Source organism: Pararge aegeria, chromosome 26 (assembly GCF_905163445.1).
Source record: "Pararge aegeria chromosome 26, ilParAegt1.1, whole genome shotgun sequence".
Taxonomy (NCBI): domain Eukaryota; kingdom Metazoa; phylum Arthropoda; class Insecta; order Lepidoptera; family Nymphalidae; genus Pararge; species Pararge aegeria.
In genome coordinates this window covers 9,644,854-9,670,065 of record NC_053205.1, presented here as the reverse complement: position 1 = coordinate 9,670,065, position 25,212 = coordinate 9,644,854, and the positions used below count along the sequence as shown (strand labels likewise).

The window sequence follows — 25,212 nt, the reverse complement described above, 5'->3', positions numbered from 1 at the left end:
GCTTTTATAAAGTAACGTAGGTCTGGGGTTCACGGGCTCTTACACCATATTAACTACAGTTACTTGCGCCTTCGTAAATTTTTCACTACATGTTTATATATTTTTTATTTATAGGTTTATCTGTATATTATAAGTATTTGTATATTATTCATAAAAATATTCAGTTATCTTAGTACCCATAACGCAAGCTACGCTTACTTTGGGACTAGATGGCGATGTGTGTATTGTCGTAGTATATTTATTTATTTTTTATTTAATTAGATTTCTCGTGCAAAACTTTCTCATAACAAACATAAATACTTGACAATGTATTCGAAAGTAGTCGGCAACCGTTCAACAACAATTACCTTTTCATTGGCAAAAAAACCTTTACAAACATTGGAATGAACTGAATCGACGATTGTAATGTAAACTCATAATCGCTCGCGAGAGAGAGCGTGTAGAATCTGAGCAACAGCACAGTGCAAGCAAAATATAAATGGAATTCAATGTCGCTGTGATTTCGCCAGTGCAAAAAGTCGCTTTGAATCAACGACTTCAATTATAAACGCTTTGAATCAATACACGAATATATATTACTTTATTATGGTGTTTATTTCGATGTTTTACAAATCCCGCGGAATCCGTTTGTTGTACTGGGATATTAAGAAGGGTATGTTACTCTCTGTCATTTCAAATATCAAGTTAACTGGTAACTTATTTAGGGCGTGAAGGAGTGACAAGAAAACAAAAAACACACAAACATTTATAATATTTGGAACTATTTGAGAAATCGGTGCATATCCTTTTCCAGAGCATGCCAAATTTCGAAGCTAAACAATTATCAATTTTTCCTCGGGAATTACTTATGGAATCGGGATAAAAGGTAGCCGACGTTCTTTTCCATGTCAAAGGCTACATGCATGACGAATTTCACCCCAATTCGTTCAGCCGTTTTTGCGTGATTGAGTAACAAACATCCACACTTTCACATTTATGTTCTACTAGCGTACCCAGCCCGCTTTGCCGGGCTAGATTTTGCTTTATTTTATTTAAACAATAAACATCATTAAATTTTTAGTTCAGGTCTCATAATATATTTAATCATTTATTTCTCTCCGTATTCATTCTCTTCTATTCTCTTCTCGAGCGGGTGAAGATCATTATCTACACCCATGTACACCCAACAATAGAATATCATCATAGTAAATAAAAGCTGTATTTGACAGTTTGACAGTTCAAAAATAGGAGTGCTCCGATCGTCACCAAACTTTACAGGATTACTCGCCAGGTCAATCCGGGGATTCCCTGAAAGTTTCATTGAAATCGGTCCAGCCGTTTCGGAGCCTATACGGAACATACCCACACACTTTCTCTTTTATATTCAAATTCAAATTCAAATCTTTATTTGCGTGATTGCAGGTTAACAAATTTGATCTTATACTAAAACATAATAAGTTACGTGCTACAATCTGCCATTCTATGGCATGCAAATTATAATAACACCTTAATTATAAAATTATTTTTCCAATTTATACAAAATGTCAGAATATTAAGGTATCAAAAATTATGAAATTAAATTACAATGTCAACTTAAAATTAATTAATGTAAAGTAAACCAAAATATAAACCTAGAAATACAATAATTTAAGCCTTTGATTTTAGATATTCGTCTACTGAATAAAATTGATGAAGCATAAGCCATTCAATAATTTTAATCTTAAATATATAATTATATATATTAATTTTAATCTTAAATGTATATATATAGATAGATAGATATATATAAAAAGCAAAGGTGACTGACAGACTGACTGACTGATCTATAAACGCACAGCTCTAACCACTTGACGGATCGGGCTGAAATTTTGCACACAGACTGTTATTACAACGTAGGCATCTGCTAGGAAAGGATTTTTGAAAATTCCTTCATATAAAAATAAAATCCTTCATATATAAATTTATTTTTCAAGTTACATCCATTAAACTTTGATTATAGGCAAGAAAATAATAAACAAAACTGGCCTTAACGTAAGCGAAGCCGCGGGCAAAAGCTAGTTATATTATATGTACGACTACTGATATAGCACTGCGGTCAGCCAGCCACACAATGGTTAGAGAGATATGATCTGTGGCATGTCAAAGAGATGTCGGCTATCGCGGGTAACTAGGTCGCAGTTTGTTGACATTAGTTTCTCATCTCTGACATCTTGTTGTATCTAATATCTGATCTGTTAATATAAATTTAAATTTTTAATATTTTTAAAGTAAAAGCGCGACTTTAGGCGCGACTAGGGAGTAACTCAGATTTTTTTTCTGACGGAAGTAGGTATAGATACTTCAACTCAGTTGTGCGCGCGGCCCTATGTGTGCGTGCGCTTGTAAATATACAACTTTCATTCGTGTGGCAGTGACGCGGCAGTCGTCGTTCGAGCAAGACGTGTTCCTATCGCTTTTTCTTACGGGTACAGTCGTTTACGAAAATGTCTAGTTCTTCACGGAAAAAATGTTTAAGGAGTCAGGTAAATATTTTTTATTTTTAAATTTAGATGTAATGAATAGGTATTTATTATGATTCTATATACGAAAAAATATATCCTTGTTGACGTTTACGTATTATTGTTTTAGACTCGAGAAACCATTGCTAAGGTATACGAATTTCTGAAAATAGATGCGAGAGATATATTGGAACTAGTAAGTGATCCAGTTTGCAGTGCAAGTCCAATTTTAATATCGAAACTAAGTGAACATTTAAATAGCGTACGGAAAAGAACAGCAATGGCAGTGGGGGTATCAGAGAGAACAGTTACTAATATATTGGCTGAAGGAAAAGAATCTGACTCTAAGTTTAAATCTCCGCATAAAGACCGTAAAAAACGTTTAAAGAAGTTAGAATTAGACAACTTTAACGTTGATGTTATACGTTCCACTATTCAAAATTACCATTTAGAACATCGTGAGTTACCTACCTTGCTAAAGTTGAAAGGAATATTTCAAGATAAACTTAACTATGATGGAAGTATTTCGACTCTGCGTACAGCTTTGTTAAAGTTGGGATACAAATGGCGAAAAACTGTGGATAACAGACGTGTTATTATAGAGCGGCATGACATCCAAAAACTACGATTTTCCTACCTAAAAAATTTACTCAGATACCGTCAAGAAAATCGGTGTATCGTATATACAGATGAGAGCTATATCTTAACTAATCATGTTCAAAACAAAGGATGGGGTAATAAAGATGGACCACCTTTAAAGAGAAACCTGTCGAAAGGACAAAGAATTATCATTGTGCATGCTGGTTCAGAACAAGGTTTCGTACCTAACGCACTATTGACATACAAAGCAAATAGTGTTTCTGGTGATTACCATTCTAACATGAACGCGGAAAACTATGAAAAGTGGCTAAAAGAACGTCTAGTACCGAATCTTCCACCTAACTCTGTGGTTGTGCTTGATAATGCCTCATACCATAACGTTCAAAATGACAGAGCCCCAAATTCGAATTCCAAAAAAATAGAAATGCAGAGATGGCTGACAGAAAAAAATATAGCTTTTAATCAAGATATGAAAAAAATTGAACTGTATGATTTGATTAAAAAAAATAAAGAAAACTATATCTGTTACAAGATTGATGACATACTTCAGCGATATGGCATAAAAGTTCTTCGATTGCCACCATATCATCCTGAACTAAACCCCATAGAAAATGTGTGGGGAATTTTAAAAAATTATATTGCTTCGCGTAATGTCGACCAAAATGTGACGGAAATAATGAAACTCATAAATGAATGTTTAAGTCAAATTGATGAAGGGATGTGGGGTAATACTTGTCGACATGTACAAAAGAAAGAAGAAGAATACTATAGACATTTTGACATGGAGTCAGAATTCATAATTAACCTTGATGAGAGCAGCGAATCCGAAAATTCATCATTTGATTTTTCAAGTAGCGATTCAGAATAATGTTCAATAAATAAACATTAAATTACCAAATAACTGTTTTTTTAAAAAAAAACCCGTATATAACCCGTAAATAACTGTATTTGTATTTGTACCCGACTGTACCTCTTGTCACGCACACAAAGTCACTGTATATGTACAAGGTTTACCCACGCATAGGGCCGCGCGCACAACTGAGTTGATGTATCTATAACGCTTACGTCAGACGTCTGTGTAGTTTCTGCTATTTAAAAATAATAATTTGGTTTGGTCGTAAGTATACGTCATATACTCCACGCTTCTTGACTTATACGCCAGCTAGTGGCAAACAACATAATCAATTAGGATTATTTATTTCCAATATTTACAAACGGCTAACTGTTAATAGCAAATTAAATAAAATCTCAACAGTTTAAAAAAAAATAGATAAATTGCAGTTTTTTGAAAATCTCTAAATATACTTGTTTTTGTAATAAATCGACCGACCCTGCTTTCTGAGTCCAAGGCCGTGGGTTCGATTCCCACAACTGGACAATGTTTGTGTGACGAACATGAATGTCCTTCAGTGTCTGGGTGTTTATCTATATATTATAAATACTTATGTATATTATTCATAAAAATATTCATCAGTCATCTTAGTACCCATAACACAAGCTACGCTTACTTTGGGGCTAGATGGCGATGTGTGTATTGTCGTAGTATATTTATTTATTTTATTTAATCTATAACACTAACAGTCACAGAGGACGACGCTGAGTTCGGCAAACTGTTTTTTTTATTATCACCATTTGGTGGTATAGCCCAAAAAGGCCCTCCCACAATGTCAAGGGTCACAAAAAGCTGTAATACTAAAATTCCTCTGAGCAATTTTAATTTTGTTGCCGTGGTAAGTGGCAAGTAATAACAGAAAATCGGCATTACTTAAAGTAAGTATATTTTGCATATGCGAATCACTTCTAAAGTATTTTCAAAGGCCAATGTGAGATGTTGATAACAAAAAGAACACCCGGTTAAGTTTGTTGTGGGTTTATTTTTAGACCAGCACGGCTAGCATGGGCAGGAGACAGTTATCTCGCCGGGGAAAGGATAAAAATGTATCTTCTCCCACAGCTCCATTAACTCTCAGAGCACTGACGCACAAGTGGAAATAATATCCAAATAATATATGTGGGATATTAACTTCTCCTATTCCATTTTCCCGTTGTTAGCAGGGCGACACGTTCATCCCCGGGGATATAATCGGGGGATATAACTTTTGTCTCCTGCTTTTGTTTGTCCTGCTGTTGCTTTTGTCGTAGCTTTAGTTTTAAGTTTACGAATGTAGTTATCGCCATCACTACTCACTGCTATGTACACATTTTGTATGTAACGTACGCTTCAAAAGTGCCATCTATGTGCCTATTTTAATAAAGAAATATTTGATTTTGACTTTGACTTCAATCCATTTGAATTATAGCACAGCTGGTCGACAGTTTGGACGACCTCCGTGGCGCAACGGTGAGCGCTGTGAATTAAGTAGGAGCCTCACAATATATTTATAACAATATAGTATTTGTAAGACAACATATTAGTCTTTATAAACAAAAAGTGGATATAAACAGTGGACTCACAAGAAATGGTCATAAATTAGTGACATCTGCATATCGTCTGCGAAAGGTGCAGAACTCATTTGTGGGACTAGGAGTATACGCTTTTATAATATGATTCCTAAGGTAATTTTGGACCTACCAATTCATAAGTTTAAAGAATGTGTTAAAACACATTTATTACAGCGAGGTTATTATACAATTGATAAATTTCTTAATGACAAGGTTGCTTGGAAGCATCCGGCTCCGCTTTCATCTCTCACAAGATAGAAAAATGAATTTTGGAAGAGCAACTGCTGAGTTTCTTGCCGGCTTCTTCTCGGTAAAATCTGCCTTCCGAACCGGTGGTAGAGTCACTACACACAGACAGACTTGACGTTTCAAAAGTGCTTGTATTAGGCCTACTTGAAATAAATGAATTTTGAATTTTTTTTTTCAGGTCGCGGGTTCGATTCCACCCAGGGAATTTATATCAAAGTTCCCACCAACTCAATATACATCCGTTGCTAATCAAATATAATTTTAAATAATTCTTGAAAACTATCTAAGTATTAACTATTTAATAAAATATCTGGCAAATATGAATTTATAGTTATCAAAAGTAAATCCACTTTATAAATTTTCTGTAACATATGTTTTGCGCATTGTGGCTTAAAAACAGTGAGTAAAACCACATTGGTAATTGTGCAAGTAAAGCGTGGTTTCGACACTGCTCTGTTATTGTGGTCGCTTATTCAAATTGTTTATTCTGAGACTTGACAACTAGAAGTTATTGTTTGAGATATACCAAAGAGAAACCCCAGACTCGATGATTAATCACGAAATCTCAGAAAGTATAAAGCGTAAAAACTTGAAAATTGAAAGGTAGGTTTCTTCTAGGAAGTGAATGTCATTCAAGAAAGGGTTTTGAGAAAATAACCCACAAAAGGGGTAAAAATGGGGTTGGAAATATGAAAGTTCTATGTTGTTGAAGTTAGACACATGCTATAAATACAAGGTAAATACTGGTTATCAGTTTTTATGAACGAATGAATGAATACACTTTTATTGTACACCACATAAGCATATAGTAAAATTATAAATAAAAATTTAACAAAAAGTGTACAATTTGGCGGCCTTATCGCTACACAGCGATCTCTTCCAGGCAACCAAGGGCTCAAGAAGAGAGGTAGGTGGTGCATATAAATAAACATTTATATTTGCATATACCTATATATACATATAACAAACTTACAATATATTATATACATACTGATAATTAATATATACCTGTAGAATTTATCATATCATTAAAAAAAAAAAAAAAAAGGTTAGTACGTCTATTAAGTAGTATTTCTTAATTAACTAAGAGTTATTAATTTAGCATTTTAATTTAAAAAAAAAGCATGAAGTAAAACAAGCGCTAATTAGTTAATATTAGTTAATACTAAATGTAGGTACTTACCTACCGTGTAGCGATAAATACAAAACAAACAGTACAAAAACGCCTCCGCGTTACCAAAAACCGGTTCTAAACGTATGTGAAGGGAAAAAAAAACTTAAAAATTGCACTTACATCAGTTTAACAATGGTCAGCCTTGGAAAAAATAGGAGAATGGACTGTACCTACGCATTGTACCTGAGGATTATTATCCGCACATAGCAAAATAAAATTTAAATAAATATTGTTTTATTCTCTCAATTAATTTATATTTACGTAGGTTTTTTTTCTATACGTACAAGTTGTACAATATTCTAATATACTCACATTTTAATTTAATTATTAAGACCATAGATTAAAAAGCATTCATTAGATCAACCCTAAGCACAATGAAAAGATCAACCACAAAAATGTAATGCGCGTCGGGCACTGATTATTTGAAAAAAGAACTTCTATCAGTTTGACACTTACTTTTTTTTATTTAAACTGAATACGCGAGCAACGGTTGCAAGATGGTCAGCGACTGGCCGTTTACCAACTTTACGCTGAGTTCTTGGCCATTTATTAATTTGCAATGAACTTTAGCTGTTATTTCAGAAGTACTAAAGCTTAATTTTGTGTGTTTGTACAAACGCATTGTAAATTGATGTAGACCGTTAACATCATATCTTGAAGATATAATATTAATTGATTTGTCCGGTGTTGACTTCGAATTATGAGGTGTATTTATTGAAAATATACTTCTGGTATGTTTTGAGAATCAGAAAAGAGTTTATTTCTATTATTCTAAATAAAATCTAATATTCTCCTAAATTAAACGCGTGTAAAATTAAGTAAACATTTATGAGAATTCTTTTGATTATATTATTGAATTAAAGTGCAATTAATTTGAATGAACTCAGTTAGAAGTTTTTATTTTTACGTGCATACACGAGTTTGTGAGAGTTTCTTTACCCAACCTTTAAATGTGTTATCGTTGGAAAGCTCAAACATATAACAGAACAATTTAACGAGATTTCTTGTTTGACAATTTGATTGCCGAACAAGAAATTGGGCCCCATAGTAACTTATTACCATTATAGTTTTAAATCTCATAGTGACGTGTCGTGCTAATATAAAGGTTCAGACCCAACTGAACTTTGGGATCCTAATATAATCTTAACGCTGGTACATCGTCAGGCCCAAGTATCACTAAGCTCGTCCGGGTAGTGCTACCATGCATATTTCTGCCGCGATACAGCAATGCTGTGTTACGGTCCGAAGGGCGTAGTTGCCGGTGTTATTACGCCCTTCGGACCGTACAAGACAAGGACAAGCACATAAGCCACACCTTAGGTTGATGGACACAGGGCGGTACCCTGTTAAACGGTGCTCTGTTTATAGACGATAGGTTTTCACGTATCATCGTCAGGCTTAGTCTCTCAATTATTACTTTATCAATGGAATCTAGCTTCCGTACCGGTGGTAGAGTCACTACAAACAGATTGACTTGAAGTTTCAAAAGTGCTTATAAACTAGACTAGAAATAAATAAATGTTGACGTGACAACGTCTTATAATTCGATGGAGCCAGCTGCACGCACGAAAAAACATTACACATGCGGCGTTACCTCGCTCTGAGGCGTTCCATTCAAGGCTTGAAGTGCAAGCGAGAGCGCGGAACGAGCGACAAAGAGGCACAGTCGGCCTCCGCGTTCGACATCTGTCTCTCTCCTACTTGAGTGAGCGATGCGTCCGCGTGGACAGCTTCTATACAATAATACATTTACATGTTTTCGGCAAGGATGAAGTGCAGTGAAAAGTGAATGTGGTGGTGTCAATTGTTTATAGCAACGATAATATCTATCAAACAAATAAAATTAAAATTTTCCTTTGAAAAATGCAACCATTCCATCAGTATTTTCTTTCGACGTTGTCACGTTCAACTATCGTCAGTAAGCCGACTTTACAGACAACCAATTTTTTTAATTTGAATTTGAATATAAAAAAGTACCAATAGGATCGATATGTTAGTCTATTCATAATGAATTATTAAGTATTGCCATATACAGTTTTGAATACTCAGCAGATGAGAGCGATATAATTTTTTAAAGCAAGGTTTAGAAGAATGTCGTAACGACAAGAGGAAACCGGAACTCGACTGGTGTGTGTGTGGTGTATGGGAGTCGTACGGGCGAGTAGTTCGCTGCGTATTGCGTACATTACCCTCTCGCCGCCGATTGTTGTTGCAATCTGTGCGTCACAGCTCGGCTGATAGCCGAAGTGCGGCTACACTTGGTTGTAGCTGGCTAAACCTAGCAGCATCAGTGCCGGATTAGCCATAAAGCAAAAGAAGCGTGTGTTACAGTAATTTTGTTAGTACGTGTATTTTGTTTTTAACAAATGTGCTAATAATAGCGCGTTAGGGAAAAATGATGATCGTAAATTTTTACGATGCGCGCGCATAATATCATTACGAAAAACCGACACCCTGAAGTTAATAATTTTGTTTTTCAATAAACGGTTTGAAATCTGAAATCTTAATGATGAAACTTGGTTTTCCGATAAAGAGATAACAAGATAATGCGTTATAATAAAACTTTCCATGTATTAAATACCTTTTTCTATTGTTAGAGTAGTTTTTTCTACAAACGCAGAATCAGGCGAAAGATAAAATTTTTGAAAAGATTTTTATCCTGTTACGCCAAAGAAGTATAACATCTATCGCGTGTACATAAGTAGAAGCCATAGACGCACGTTTTTTTAAAATGATGAATAGTTTTAAAGAAATAAATAAAATTATATTTGATTCACAGCCAATATTCATGACATTTTGTCAAATATTTCTGGGGATCTCCTCATTTTTTCTCATCGCTCTCTCCAACGCCCGCCGAGTGATTTTTATGCCCGTTTTCACTTAACCTAGGTATAGCCTTAATCGGATGCCTAGAGATTTCGGTCATTCCTAGACAAAAACACGTTCCAATGACTCTTATGTGATGACTAATTTGAAGAACCATCTAAAATTACGACACCGTAGACTGACACTTGGCAGATGAAAAAGTATTAATTCGTTTTACTTTTTTAAAAACCTTATATCTAAACAAAAAATTAAAAAACAATGATAATACAAACACAAAAACCAGCTAGTGAAAATCGATTGGTGAAAGGTAAATGTATGCCTTGGAACCTTTTTTTATTAGATGTTACTTACTTAAGTTGCCTTGTCCATCAAATAGTTTCTCTCGTTGAAAACGGGCATCAGCCTTCCTATAACGCCCGTAGTAAGCGGCCAAAATATTTTTTGTATGAGAAAAGCTAATAAGCTAGACTTCACATAAAATATTCATTGCTAACACAGGCCAGTAGGTAGCGGTATTTTACATTAGTAGTTATACCTAATATATATTTAAAATTAGGGACAATATAATAATAATATTATACAGGAAGTGAAAGTCTCTAAACTTTCATGTTTTTTACCGGTGAAAGTTGTTATTTAGAGCTACGTACTGTGCGATTCTATGCTATGCTAAGTAGGTCCAATGTTAGGACCGTGGCTTAATTGGCGAAGCATTCAAGGCTCTTAGCTTTAAGCCAGAGTTGAAATCCCGCAGATTCTGAAATTTTAATGTGTAGATACCTATTTCAAAGTGAATTTCTTTTTTTTCCAATATATTTAAAATGATAAAAAAAAAATATACTTATATATACTATACTTACATATACAAATTCATAATTCGTTTAAAGGAAATAACATACAATTCTACAATAAACTACCCATTGCCATCTTGGAGATGCCTCTTAAAAAGTTCAAAAGTCCTATTATAGTATAGAAGACTACGTAATCGATAAAAAAGTTTGGGTGTGAATTATTATTGCTCTAACCAGGTTACTCTTCTAATCATTTTAGATGACAAAGTGAGATGGTGATAACAAAAAAAACCACTCGGTTAAGTTTGTTGTGGGCTTCTTCATAGACCAGGACGCGTTTGGAACCCTCGTAGCTTTAGTTTTAAGTTTACGAATCTCACTACCGTGTAATTCTTATGTACGCATCAAAAGTGCCACCTATGGGCCTACTTGAATAAAGATATTTTTGACTTTATAAGTATAAAAATTATTGTGTGATCTCTCGGGATTGCCATCGCAGGTTTAATCTAGGTTTAATCTATTATGAATGACGGAAAAAGATGGCTCGTGACGGTTCATGAGGTACAGCCGCTGACAGACGGACAGACAGCGAAGGCTTAGTAGTAGCGTCCGTTGGCATCTTTCAGGTGAGGAACCCTAAAGACAACATGTTAGTCAGCAATTTTCTCACGCTAGTAGTTAGAACACAGGATGGTGGCACTGACATCCTAACAGCACTGCGGTTAGGTGGGGGGTAGCGGTGGGGGGAGTATTTGTACTCGCCTGTGGCAACGGCGAAGCATTTTGTCTGTTGCAAAGAAGATAGAGGCTTGTATTTACTGTTAAGTGCTAGTCATGACCGAATTCGATGTCGGAACGTTGCGAACTAAAACGCGCCGGTGCCGATCATTTTGCGAGTACATTTCCGATTTTCCTTTGCCTTTATGTAGCGAGGTTGAAAGGGAATGCTGCCGATGGGGTTTCAAAACCGTGATAACGAAACCTTCGTTCTATAACTTTTCCCTGCAATCAAATAATTGTTTCGGCCTTTGTGTAGGGAATACTTATTTGTATTATACCTGTTATTGCTATTCGTTTGTGACAGGCGTGGCCTCACATATTATAAGTTTATGCCTAAACATACAATACTTTTACAATTTACTGCATAAAACGGCTTACTAGGCTATAACAAACGGTGATAGTTTAGTGGTCAGAACTTCGGCTTCAGTTGCGAGGAGGCAGAGTTCAAACTTTTCAGTGTCATGTGCGTGTAAGCAATTAAATATTTGCCTTAGCGGTGTAGGAAATCATCGTCAGGAAACTTGCATGCCTGACAGTTATCCATAATGTTCTCAAATGCGTGTGAAGTGTACCAATCCGCACTAGGTCAGCTTTGTGGACTACGGCCTACACCCTTCTCATTCTGACAGGAGACCTGTTATCGTTCTCTTGATAATTAAATACGGATCGGGCTGTACGATGAAAAAAGAGGAAGTGTGGTGACGGCAGATCAGAAGCAAACGGGTGTCGTACGAGGTCACTAAGGGAATATAACGGAGAGCGGTCAGCAGCGTCCTGTGCTAGCATCGAATGCGTTCACCAACGAGCGTGCTGATTATTGGAAAATCCTCCCGATGGGAGACGCATATAGTCCAGCAGTGGGCTTACTGTTATAACTACTTTTGAGCTGTTGCCTCTGTTCTTTTTTTTAGTTTTTTTGGGAACTCTTTGGTTTCTTGGAATATAAAGTATCCTCTGTCACTTATTATTTTTCGAACTAAGTCAATTGGCTGGTTTAAAGAAAAACAAACGAGCAGACTTTCTCATTTATACTAGCCCGGCTTCGCATGGTTGCAATACTGCATGTTTTTTTTTATTTCACTACAAGTTAGCCCTTGACTGCAATCTCACCTGGTGGTAAGTGAAGATGTAGTCTAAGAAGGTAGCGGGCTAACCTGTTAGAGTATGGTAGTCATACTTCTAATCGGTTTCCACGCAACATCGCACCGGAACACTAAATCTCTTAGCGACACGTCTTTGTTGGTAGGGTGGTAACTCTTCTTCTTCTTCTTTGTCGTTACACTCTTGGCAGAGTGGTCGTGGTCATCATGAAGCGTCTTTGAGGGCAGATGTCACACGCCCCACGAGCATCCGCCACTTCTTTCGGCTTTTCGCGGGCTTTTCACTGGCGTATCTTGGAATTTCTTGGCTTCTCTTTAATATAATACGCATTTATAAAACTTCCTCCTGAATCACTCGGTATATTGCTGAAAACTGCAATAAAATCCGTTAAGTCGTGTAAAAGACCGAAGCGTGCAAATCCCCTATTTGCACGCTTGGCAATAGATTAGAGCGACTTGGTTTTATATTATGTAAATAAAGATAATTAAATAAAAAATTAAAAGAGTCTTTTACGGGGGACTTTTACGTGTTACAGTAATTTTATAATTTGGGTAAATAACCAAACGTATATAGTTGTCAAATTCATATTATGATAAAAAAACCTTGGGTGTGAATTGCTCAACTTCATAGCTGAACATTAACAAGACTGTGAGATGGTGATAACAAAAAAAAACCTGGCTAAGTTTGTTGAGGGCTCAGTTTTAAGTTAGCGAATGAAGTTATCACCATCACTCACATTAGTGTAACATGTTAAATGTATGAACGCTTCATAAGTGCCTGTAATAAGATCTACATGAATAAAACATTTTAGAATTTTGAATTTATTTGCCAGATATTTTATTAAATTGATTAGGATTATACAAATACCCTCATAATTATTAATTAGTTAATATATAGTTTTAAAGAAACAATTGAAATTATATTTGATAAATAACCAATGTTCATGACATTGAGTTGGTGGGTATTTTGATATAAATACGACTGCATCATCGATGCACCGCATCTGACGTCATCCGGACGTGGATCCTTACCACGGTCACGGGGGCGTTCGGACTTAACAATGATTAGTCCAAAAGTCCACCAACACTCAGATTAACGTCAAACCGAGCCGAGGTCCGAGTCCTCGCAGGAGGCACCCTCGGGTCGACGTCTCCCACTCTCCCCCCCGATGTGGTCGAGCACTGGGGCTCTTCTCATGGCGAGCTTTCGGGCTCGCCCCACTCCCCCGGTGACGCCGTAGCAACCCCTCAGGTGGTTATCGGCAAGTGTCCTTCCGAAAAAGCAAAAAAGAGGCACTGCAGTCCTACATGGACTCGAACGATGCAAAGATACCTCCCGGTTTCTTAGTCGTTTAACACTTGTCTAAGAATAGACAATAATATTGCTAGTTACATAAAATACAAGGCGAATCGCCACAGCTACTAAAGTGGAATGGTTTTAATGGTGGGTGTTCGAGCAGTCCCTAAGAATTCACCATTCAAATAAACAAAACAAGATCAAAATAGTTTCATCCGCCCGGGAAATACGATGCCGACACACACACACACAACACAGACAGACAAAAACGTCAAACTACTAATACCCGTTTTTGCGTCGGTGGTTAGTAAGGAACCGCATTAAATAAAACAATAGACAAGAGACAAGAGTTTATTAGCCAGCGCTCTCGCCGTAGTCCGCGCCCGCGTCAACGGGCTGTCGGATGCGTTGGTCAGCCAACGTGGCCAGCAGTTCGTTGAGGTCCAACGCGCGCGGCTCGGCGTCGCCGCTGCGGAACAGCTCGTACCGGGGCGGGGCTTCCAGGGCTCCGCGCCCGCACACCACGATGTGCGGGTAGCCCATCCTGGGAACACCTTCAGTTCATTTCTGTTTACTGAAGTTATACTTCTTTAGCGGCGTTAGGAAAAAATCATGGGAGTGTGTTCAATACTTGAACAATAAAAAATGTAAGTATCGATCCAGTTACTAATTACATCTTTGTTCATAGTTATCCCAGTTGGTGTAAAGATCTATGGCGTTTTACATATTTTGTTTTGTCTATGTTTTTGCGCTCTGGTCTACGGCAATAAAAAAGTAATGTAGCAATAATAATTTGTGTAGTTACAATTAAAAATAAACGGTTGTGAATTGTGAATTTGGCTCTATAAGTTATATCAATATATCCACAACCTATATCACCCGCCAGCTCACTTTTTACGTTGCGGCGCACACCGTCACAAAAAACCGACACCCTGAAGTTAGCTATACGGTTTGACAGTGTACAGTTTCAATTGTCAAAGTCATTCCGGTGATTTAATTGTACGAAAATCTCAAATTTTGAAGTTAGATTTCTTTTTCGTCGTTTTCTTTATTAATGTAGAATTTTTGAAAATACTTTTATCTTGTCACGCCAGAGAAGTAGAACTTCTAACGCGTGTACATAAGTACATACACGTTTATTGCCTTAAACTATTCAATAAAATAACTAAAATTTTTTATCAAATTCCTAAAATTGCAATACAATTTTATAAAGTAGCCGACAATACGCACAATACGAATTCTGCACTAAAATCCGTTACATGAAGAATATAACGAAACATGGTGACTTTATTTGTGATCACAATAATCTCACCAGGTTTCATGGTGCCCTAGTACCACCGCCCCAATATAATTTTGCGTGACGCTAATTATCAACATGTCGTAACGTCGGAATAGGTATTCTTTGTCACACTTCAACTGACGTCACCAATTTTTTATTTGACGGATGAAGCAGTCCACCTGATGGCAAGTGGTGAACCATGTGAACCTGAGGCGTATGTGTTGAGCCTAATGTGTCTGTAATAATCACGCCGGCGCCCGGCAGTACTTCCCTGGACGAGCTCTGTCACAAAAAGCTCTACCACTGCTAAAACTGTAACAGTTCCGTCGTTATGGCACGTCGACCGACCTGTCAGCCATCATGAGGCGCTTGCCGATGGTGAGCTGGTGGCGGTCGTCCACGATGACGTCATCGCGGAAGGCGTTTTGCTCAACCCGCCGCGCCACGTCCTGCACGCGGTCGAAGCCGTGCGCCGACCACTCCTTCGAGCCTTCCTGAAGCAACGACCCGCGCGGACATATACAACGTGTTACCCGATTACGAAATAATGTTGAAGCATGCGTAAGTAGGGTGATTCCTTATAAAGTACATAAGGAATCACCCTGCAAAATATTAAATCAAAAGAATCATATTTATTGAAGTTGTACTTCTTTTGGCGCGTTAGGGAAAAATGATGAGGGTAAATTTATACGATGCGCGCGCACACCGTCACATAAACCGACACCGTGAAGTTAGCTATAAGGTTTGACAGTGTACACTTCTTCAGTGTATTCCAAATTGAATTATTTTTATTATGTCTATTTTTTAATTATGGAGAAAGAATTTTTTTGTGAGTTTTAAATAAACTTTACAATTAAATTGTTTAATAAAATGTATTAAATACTTTTGTTTTCTATGGTTCGTGTCGTTTTTTCTATAAACGTAGAATAGACCGAAAAATTATCATGTTGCGCCAACGAAGTGTAACTTCTAACGCTTCTAACCATACTAACTAATTTAAAACATTCTTAGTGTTCACTTGTGACAACCCTTGAAGATAAAGCACCGACACGTGCATAGTACCTACGCTAAGCGACGCGTGCGGATAGGTTGGCTACATTTTAAGATCGATAAATTTAACTAAAGTTGTTAAATGGCTGCTTTGGACTTAGTTGTAAAGTTAGAATACACGCAGGGCAGATTGTTTCGGTGACACAATCCATCCGACCAGGGCTGTGACAAGCTGTATTGCTAAGGATGTTTATGATATCCAATGAGGACCTGAATTGTTTATAGAGAGTTGAGTTCTAAGGATGATTTCTAATGATTGCAATGGCGGCGTACCTTGGGGCCGATGACGACGGCGGAGTAGGGCGCGATGGCGGCCGGCCAGCGGAGCGCCTTCTCGCTGGACAGGGCTTCCACACTGGCCGAGAGCAACCTGGAGCGACACGTTACGTGAACGACGGACGGACGGACCACGCCACCTTTACTTTTTGCCCCTACAAAGTACTCTGTGAGTGACCCAAAAACACAACTTTGTTTGTTAGCGCACATACGCAATTACACACATGCATACTTCAGCGTAGATAGCTCGAAGCGGAAATTGCCTTTTCAGGGCTTCGGTAAGGTTTAAAGACATACTGTTCAATCACAAGAGAAATTAAATACCTATATGGAAACAAATACACTTTTTTGACGACCCTCCGTGGCGCAACGGTGAGCGCGGGCAATTTGGTAATGTATAATATCTGAATTTTCTCTGGTCTGGCGGGAGGCTTTGGCCGTGGCTAGTTACCACTCTACCGACGAAGACGTGCCGCTAAGCGATTTAGTATTTCGGTGCGATGTCGCGTAGAAACCGATTAGGGGTATGACTACCATACTCCCGAACAGGTTAGCCCGCTACCATCTTAGACTGCATCATCACTCACATCTCCAGTCCGAGTTATAAAGGAGTTGTGAGTGAGTTACGGCCGAAGCAGGAGGAGGAGGGCAGCGACCCTTCTATCTGAGTCCAATGCCGTGGTTCGATTCCCACAACTGGACTAAAAGTGTGTGGGTATGTTCCGTATAGGCTTCGAAACGTCTGGACCGATTTCAATGAAACTTTCAGGGAATCCCCGGATTGACCTGGCGAGTAATCCTGTAAAGTTTGGTGACGATCGGAGCACTCCTATTTTTGAACTGTCAAACTGTCAAATACAGCTTTTATTTACTATGATGATATTGTATTGTTTGGTGTACATGGGTGTAGATAATGATCTTCACCCGCTCGAGAAGAGCATAGAAGAGAATGAATACGGAGAGAAATAAATGATTTAATATATTATGAGACTTAAATTAAATATTTAATGGAATTAAAATTATTGTTTAAATAAAATAAAGCAAAACCTAGCCCATAACACAAGCTAATCTTAGTACCCATAACACAAGCTATGCTTACTTTGGGGCTAGATGGCGATGTGTGTACTGTCGTAGTATATTATGTTATATTATTTGGGACTGGAAACTTTAACCCCTTCTCATAGTGGGAGAAGACTCGTGGGCCGTTACTGGGTGTGAGTGGTGTGGCTGACCTGGTGACCCCGATGCCGTAGCAGGCCATGTGCACGGGGGCGGTGGAGGCGTCGGGGGCTACGAAGCCGGCCAGCAGGGGCTCGCTGTAGCGGGCGCCCAACACGAATGTATGGCCGACCTGCGCACCGATCATAAAGAACTTTGTTTGTTTTTTTTTTTTTGGGGAAGCTTCGTGCTTGGCGTACTTAGGTTAGGTTTAAAGACATTTATTCTCAAAAGAAACAGTTTCACTTAATGAGAAAATAAAAATTAACATAAAGAAGTGGTAATATATTATCTAGTTTGGTGTGATACAAAAACAAAACGAACACAAAAATACAAAAGGTGGTGCGTTTATAAAAAAATTAAACAATGCTTGCGCCAAGAAACTCTTTGGGAGACTATTGTATAGTAGTGCTCCCTCAACCTGTATAGTTTTACTGCCATACTTTAGTTCTAGTCTTGGGTAATCTTAATTTATGCCTATTTCGTGTATTTAGATGTGATTTAGTTTTAAAAGTAACTTGTGTATATATGGTTTCGGTAAGTATTTTTCTAACTAAGTACTCGGCGTTTAAACTCTAAATTCTAAATGTATTGTGCCATGTGTGAACTTTCTTTCCCGCCCTTGTCGTCAGTCAATATCTCCTGATATTTTATATTTTTAGCTTCCCTAACTTTTATTAAACAAATATACATGTGTGTAAAGTTTTTTCTTTGAATTTATTGTGAACTCGGGAGAATTGGTGTTTGTATTGTGCATGTTGTAGTTTTATTTTTTATTTTATTTTATACAAGCTAGCTGCTGGGGGAGTTTAAGTTTTCCTATTTTTTATATACATATGACATTGGCTAATCTGCGTAAAGCCAGAAGAAAAAAAAGTTTTTTTATTTAATGTGTTCCTTATTTTTCCCTCCGACATGACGGTCGGCAGTTACCATTTCGCTCAGTTATTGTATTATTAGATACACATTGAGGTGCAGATTAGTTCCGTGTACATTCGTATCTAAAACAACTATGTTTAAAATTTGAATGCCTTTAAATAGTACTGAAACAATGATATGCAAAAGTTTTGAAACATCTATAATTTCACATGTTTATTTACAAATAAAATGTCTATAATTATGACTAATTGGTAATACACTGTACCCTACACCAATATTGTCCCTAAGTCCCTAAGGCAGAGAGAGTACCTCTATGCTGTTGACGGCGCACGTGTCGGCCCCGCAACGCTCGCACGCGCCGGGCTGGCGGGCGCGCGCGGCGTGGTGGCAGGACGGGCACACCGCCAACGCGTCCTCGCCAGCCGCGGCGGGCAGTTGCCACTCGTGCGACAACCGCCCGCCCATGTCCCCCGGCGGCGCCTGCACTGCTCGCAACCCGCGCCATTAAAGAATGCATCTCAACATAACAATTCGTCGAATCAGCATTACTTTTATGAGATACTTATCAAATGTCAAATTCATAATTCATTACAAAAATTGAGATTGACTTAGAGATAGTTAAAAGGACGAAAACTTGGTACTTTGCTTCCTGGAAATCAATTATGCTATAAATTCAAATTCAAATTCAAAATTTCTTTATTCATGTAGGCCTATCACAGGCACTTATGAAGCGTTCCTACATAATTGTTTACATAATTGTAACGGGATGGTGATAACTTCGTTCGCCAACTTAAATCTAAAGCTATAATAGACAATAACGCGGGCCGCAGCTAGTTAAAATTAATAAAATCGAATACATGAACACAAAACCTTATAATAAAACATGATATTAACATCAGAAACAGATTTGCTTCAAGTTGTGAACAACAAGTATTAGAGGCAGTAGAGTCACCAAACTTACCTGGCACAGGTAAAATCTAGTCAATATTAATAAAATCGAATACATGAACACAAAACCTTATAATAAAACATCAGAAAACAGAATTTGCTTGGGGACACTAATTGTTAGAGGTAGTTGTGTCAGGAAACTCACCTCTATGCACAGGTAAGTCCAATGTCCTGAATATCTTCTTGTAGGCGTCGGTCACGACGTTGTAAGTGTTGGTCGCGCAGGCGTCCGACGCGTGTATGCTGTACGCGTCCAGCATGCTGAACTCCCGCGAGCGCAGGAGGCCATGCTTCGGTCGGTGTTCGTCGCGATACTTGTTGCCAATCTGAAGCACATCCGGGCTGAGGTAAGTTGTCAGGTAAGACAGTAAAATTATGAAAATTCGCTGTACTCCGCGAAAAGCAGGAGAATCTGTATGGTGTAATTTCTTCAATCCTTATACTCCACGCCAAACATATCATTGCCAATGTACCCTCTACGCACGTTTTGCTCTAAAACCGGAGCATCCTCAGGAACTTGACTTTACAATGAATAAATGTTAAAATTGTAAATTGTTATGGACTGTAAACAGAACAATTATATCTGACAAGAGATATAATTAACGTGCCCTGCTAAATCACACGAATATGGAATAGGAGAAGTTTACCCCCGTTTATTATTACTCACATATTATTTGGATATTATTTCCATTTATACGCCAGTGCTCCGAGAGTTGTTAAAGCTGTGGGAGAAGATACATTTTTAGCGTTTTCCTGGGGAGATAATTGTCTCTTGCGCATGCTAGCCGTGCTGGAAGACGACTACTGTAAAACTTTGACGTTTCAGTAACAGGTAACGTTTCGCTTGTTGCCGATTTTGTGTAACTATAGGTAAAACTGAACATTTCTAGGTCCTTCGATCCTAGATAAGAATTTCCTAGATATTAATAAAAATAAATTCATATAGATAATAATAATCATTTATTTCAGACGCTTCCATCCATAGATTGTAAGTATATTAGTAACAATTTTTCTTTAACCCACTAAGTCAGTATTGATTAGTTTAAAAAATGAAAAAAAAAATAGTCAGTTATCAAATAAGTATCAGGTAAGTTTGCCTGGTAAATATTAAACTTGTTACAAACTTATTTACTTACCTGATACATATTTGATTACTGACTTACCTTTTAAGACATTTTTTATTAATTAGACTTACCTGATATAGGAGAAACGGTAATTGTTTATAGGATAAAGGACCTATGTCTGCAACTAAATCAGCTATTGCTTCTTCATGAGTCTGAAACATATATATGTCAAAGATGTTTGACAGTATATTACAACATTTTATTTCTAAAACATATTATAACGTAATAAAACATATGTATGTATAACATAACTTAAGTACCTGTTTTATAAATCTACTTATTTGGATAGGAATTAATTAAAATAAATTGTTTTATCATCAAAAGTACATAGCAATAAAATACTTTTTAATTCATTCCAATCGTACATTTACAAAATGTTTTTCAGTGTCTGGGTGTTTATCTGTATATTATCAGCATTTATGTGTATTATATTATATTATATTCAGCTATCTTAGTACCCATAACACAAGCTACGCTTACTTTGGGGCTAGATGGCGATGTGAGTATTGTCATATTATATTCATTTATTTATTTATTTAATGTAGAAATTATCGCGAGTTTCCGAAATGTATCCAATTACACAAAACAGTTATTTTTAAATTAATACTGAATTGAAAAAGTTCTTTTAAAAAACTACACCCGATTATTTGTTCATGAATACACAAAATATGCTTTAAAAACAAAAACAAACGCGGACGAATTCGCGTGCAAGAACTAGTCATGTTATAAAAGCATATATATTCAATTCTGCTGAGTTTCTTGCCGGCTTCTTCTCGGTAGAACCTGTCTTCCGAACCGGTGGTAGAATCACACACAGACAGACTTGACGTTTCAAAAGTGATTGTATTAGGCCTACTTGAAATAAATAAATTTTGAATTACACAAATGATTTCCGTATGAGCGGCAGAGGATGTCCATCGGAAGAAATTATGACCCATCGACCCATCATCATTGCGGATTGCGGGTTGGTGGACTCCACACACCTATGAGAACACTCAGGCAGGTTTCCTTCACAGTTGAAAAAAATTGTATTTTAATTACTTAAAACGCACATAAAAAAGAAAAGTTAGATGTGCATGCTGGGATTCGAACTCTGTCCCCGAAAGTGAAGTCGAGCTCCCTCCCACTGGGCTATCACCGCTAACAGTAAAATATAAATAAGTGTACTAACTCACCGGGGCAAGTAAATATCTCTTTCCATGTCTGTCCTCAACCTGGATGAGCTCCGGACCAACACTGTCGATCCTGCCACTCTGTTTCCACAGCTTGGCTGACGTCAAACACGGTAATGACAGCCTCTGGGCTCCCACCTGGACATAAAATTTGGCAGTCAAATCGACCTGTACGCCGTCATTCCAAGCGGCTTGACGCTCTTCGATGCCGTCACGCCAGCACTCTTGACTCTCTTACGTGTGAACATATGGACATATTTGTCAGCCGACTGGCGCAGTGGACAGCGACCCTGCTTTCTGAGTCCAAGGCCATGGTTTCGATTCCCACAACTGGAAAATGTTTGTGTGAACATGAATGTTTTTCAGTGTCTGGGTGTTTATCTCCATATTGTAAGTATTTATGTATTTTAATCATAAAAATATTCATCAGTCTTCTTAGTACCCATAACACAAGCTACGCTTACTTTGTGGCTAGATGGCGATGTGTGTATTGTCGTAGTATATTTATTTATTTATTACCGAAAAAAAAAAGCTAAACTAGACATCACTAAAGCAGAACGAGAAATATATTCATATTAATACAAAAAATTCTGTTCTTTTTAATATATTACTCAACATTCCCTTGATGAGTTTTTATGCATTATAAATTCTATTATATATAAAATTTCACTTTGTTCCCCGGATATCTCTGGGTACTTAGAATTACTGAAGTAAAGCATATATATATGGTTTGATAAAGATGTACCGACAAGCGATTTAGAGTACCAGTATGCTGCCGCGTACACACCGATTAGGTGTTTAATATAACTATTGCTAACAATGGAGTAGAATAAAACAATACATATACACAAAAAGCCACCCCCAGTTTTAATCAAGTTTTTTTTTACACAATAATAATTGACGTACCGCAATGATGAGTTGACAATGTTGAGTTCTGCAATGCTGCTTTGCAGAACTAAGCATGGCAATAGTACTTCTGAACGAGTTGTTCAGAAGTAAGTTCAAAAAGCTCAACTACTTTTAAAACTAAGTTATTCTGCATACCTCTTCTAAGCAGTGGTGTATGATATTCTCTAACTTGGTGATGGATCTCCTGGCGAGGGGCAGTATGGTGAACAGCCCCGAGCTTGTGGGTCTGACCAGCCCACATTCCATGAGCAGCTGAAATGTAAACACGTAATAGTGTGAAATTAAATCTTAATTTTGAAAGGGCAACTAAGGGAATGTTACGGAGGAGGGAAAGCAGAATCCTCTATGTTGCAGCTACCATCTATTGTAATCAGGAACCCAGGTCTAGTAGTGGACTGTTATTGATGATTGATTGACGATATTTATGAATTGCTCTTCTGTCTTTCTTGCCTTTTTTTCCAATAAATTTACGACAACACACAATGCACAAACTACTAATGTAGTGTTTATTCTTGTTTAAAATATGATTTTTGTGGTAGGGAGGGCCTGTAGGGATAGGTGGAAAAAAATTCCACTTTTACCCACCGGGGGGACATCTTGGTAGCGACAAGTGGAACAACCCAGTTAGGTTGGGCGGCCATTATCTTCTTCCGATTTCAAAGACAGACTGGTTATTTAAGGTTTGGCATATTTTGACAAAATTCCCTGCCTTAAGACCAAAGATTTCAAACTCTGCATATTGCCAGTAATTTACAGATCTGTTACTATTGGCCTCATAAGAAGGCTCCGAGCTTGCTGCCGATGAACAGAGCCATGCTTTGCATATCTCTATTGATTGATTTCATAAAATCAGAAATGGGAAGATCTGAAGACTTCGCTGCACTGGTAAACATAGTGGTGGTGGACAGATGAAGTCAAACATATCACTGGGTGCCAGTGGCCCAGGATTGCGGATTTCAAAACTCCATACAAAATAATTGTGTCCAGCTAGGGAATGTTTTTACGGTGGGGTACTGCTTTACTAGGTTTAAAAAGTTGAAATTGTAATCCCCTTTTAATCGCAAAGTCCCGGAGCATCATCACCTCTTCATATGAGACTCATGGTAAGTAGAAGATCTCAATCTTATAGGTACCCTGTGATAATTTGTACACATTAAATAACGTTGCCGGTTCCTGAAAAGTATCTGCAAATTACCTTTTGGCTTTTACATGTTATTTCCGTGTTCTTAATTTTGGCGCCTTTGGGTATAGTGATGACCGGCTGAAATATTTGAGATAAAAATCTCATTTTAAGACCAAAACCACTGTTGTTCGTTATAACTTTTATTTGTTTATATTTTTAGTATAGTTCTAGGTTAGAAACAGCTGATCACTAAACATTGACAATTGAGATTTTTTCTTCTTTATTCTTTCCCTTAGGGAAAAGGCAAAGGTATAACCCCGTGCAGCTATGACTTTGAGATTTGACAGTTAACAGTTTTAGCGTTTAGTTATTGCAAAGCAACAACAACAATCAAGTGATTTTTTGTATTACGTGCTAGCCAAGGAACATTATATTCTAAGCATGGTACCATAACATTTTAAATTATATCGTGCAAAAATGTTCGTAACATGATTTGTCCGCTACCGGGACCAGAACGTTAAGCGGTTTGTTTTCACTCTAGTGTTCTAGAACCATAAATCATTTATGTAGACTTCCCTTAATCAATGATGAGCGTTGTTGTCTTAACATGGGAGGTTCTCAACCCGGCGGCAAAGGCAATTTGGCAATTTATAATTTTCTCTTGACTGGTCTGGTGGGACCTTTAATACGATGCCGCCCGATTATGTATGAGTTTTATACAAAGTGTAAATAAAAACCGCAAAAATACTTCACACTCTTTAGAGGTACATTATGTACTGTCTATGAGACTTATACGTAAAACCGATAACTTAATTGTTTTCGAGTAAACCACTGCCATAGTTTTTACTGAAAGAAATCATATACAGCACTTATGTAGCATGCAAAATTAAAATCATGTGATTCCTGTTGCTTTATGAGGTACGCACCGCCTAGCGCAGGTACTATGCGGGTGTCGGTCTTTTATCTTCAATAGGGTTGTCATAAGAAAACACTTGGAATGTCTTCAATTCGTTTGTGTGGATAAACAATATTTGTACAGGGTGACTTCGTCTGGTTAGAATTTTTGGTTTTAATGAAATTAAAAAGTTTTCTCGCGATGCCTAAGTATGCCCACTTCCAGAAAGCAAGCCTAAATGGAAAAGCCTGAAGATCAGTTAAATAGTATATTATGTTACTAGTGCTGTGTAGGTAGTGTAGTGTAGGATGTTGCCCGCATTATTCGACCACATTTATAACTTTTTTTTGACGTGACAACGTCTTATAAATTGGTTTGCCGGGTGACACTTCAAGAAACTGCGTTACGCTCCGCTCACGTTATGCGCTCACAATGAGAGCGAGTGAGAGGCACGCGTCCCTTCCACTCGGGCATGGTTAGCCCGCCTAAGAGCGAGAGAGACAGACATAAAAAGTGAAAGGCACGCGTCCCTTTGTAGTAAACGCTGTTTCATTGTACGCAAATGTATTGCAAGTTATTGTATGTATATTTGTATATAAATACGTA

The 25,212-nt window shown here is 37.5% G+C and overlaps 3 protein-coding genes across 5 annotated transcripts in view; 1 reads left to right on the top strand and 2 right to left on the bottom strand.

The window, feature by feature from the left end:
- LOC120635218 (gamma-interferon-inducible lysosomal thiol reductase-like) overlaps positions 1-7,447 on the bottom strand; it is a 31,460-nt gene extending 24,013 nt beyond the window's left edge. The window contains exon 1 of one of the 3 annotated variants that reach the window (XM_039906159.1): positions 7,399-7,447. The gene's annotated coding sequence lies outside the window, so the exon portion shown is untranslated. The other 2 variants (XM_039906160.1, XM_039906161.1) reach the window with 2 other exon arrangements.
- LOC120635217 lies at positions 2,317-3,979 on the top strand. The gene is made up of 2 exons (XM_039906156.1): positions 2,317-2,501; positions 2,608-3,979. The coding sequence occupies exons 1-2, from the start codon at positions 2,463-2,465 to the stop codon at positions 3,943-3,945; spliced, it is 1,377 nt and encodes a 458-aa protein (XP_039762090.1). The 5' UTR covers positions 2,317-2,462; the 3' UTR covers positions 3,946-3,979.
- Positions 7,448-14,070: 6,623 nt separating the features above from the next.
- On the bottom strand, positions 14,071-23,948 carry LOC120635244 (probable proline--tRNA ligase, mitochondrial). Its single transcript, XM_039906203.1, has 10 exons — positions 23,784-23,948; positions 22,724-22,840; positions 21,683-21,817; positions 20,579-20,659; positions 19,529-19,709; positions 18,745-18,920; positions 17,571-17,689; positions 16,336-16,432; positions 15,361-15,506; positions 14,071-14,277 (listed from the first exon to the last, which is right to left on the bottom strand). Exons 1-10 carry the CDS (start codon positions 23,874-23,876, stop codon positions 14,088-14,090), a joined length of 1,335 nt encoding a protein of 444 aa, XP_039762137.1. The 5' UTR covers positions 23,877-23,948; the 3' UTR covers positions 14,071-14,087.
- Positions 23,949-25,212: the final 1,264 nt, after the last annotated feature.

Bases quoted from the DNA above. Each gene is read 5' to 3' on its own strand.
- LOC120635217 (XM_039906156.1), top strand. From the start codon at position 2,463: ATGTCTAGTTCTTCACGGAAAAAATGTTTAAGGAGTCAG. The intron at 2,502-2,607 runs GTAAATATTTTT...TTATTGTTTTAG, and splicing joins AAAAATGTTTAAGGAGTCAG to ACTCGAGAAACCATTGCTAA.
- LOC120635244 (XM_039906203.1), bottom strand. From the start codon at position 23,876: ATGAGATTTTTATCTCAAATATTTCAGCCGGTCATCACTATACCCAAA. The intron at 21,818-22,723 runs GTATGCAGAATA...TTTTATGTCCAG, and splicing joins TACACCACTGCTTAGAAGAG to GTGGGAGCCCAGAGGCTGTC. The intron at 14,278-15,360 runs GTCGGTCGACGT...AGGTGTTCCCAG, and splicing joins CGCCTCATGATGGCTGACAG to GATGGGCTACCCGCACATCG.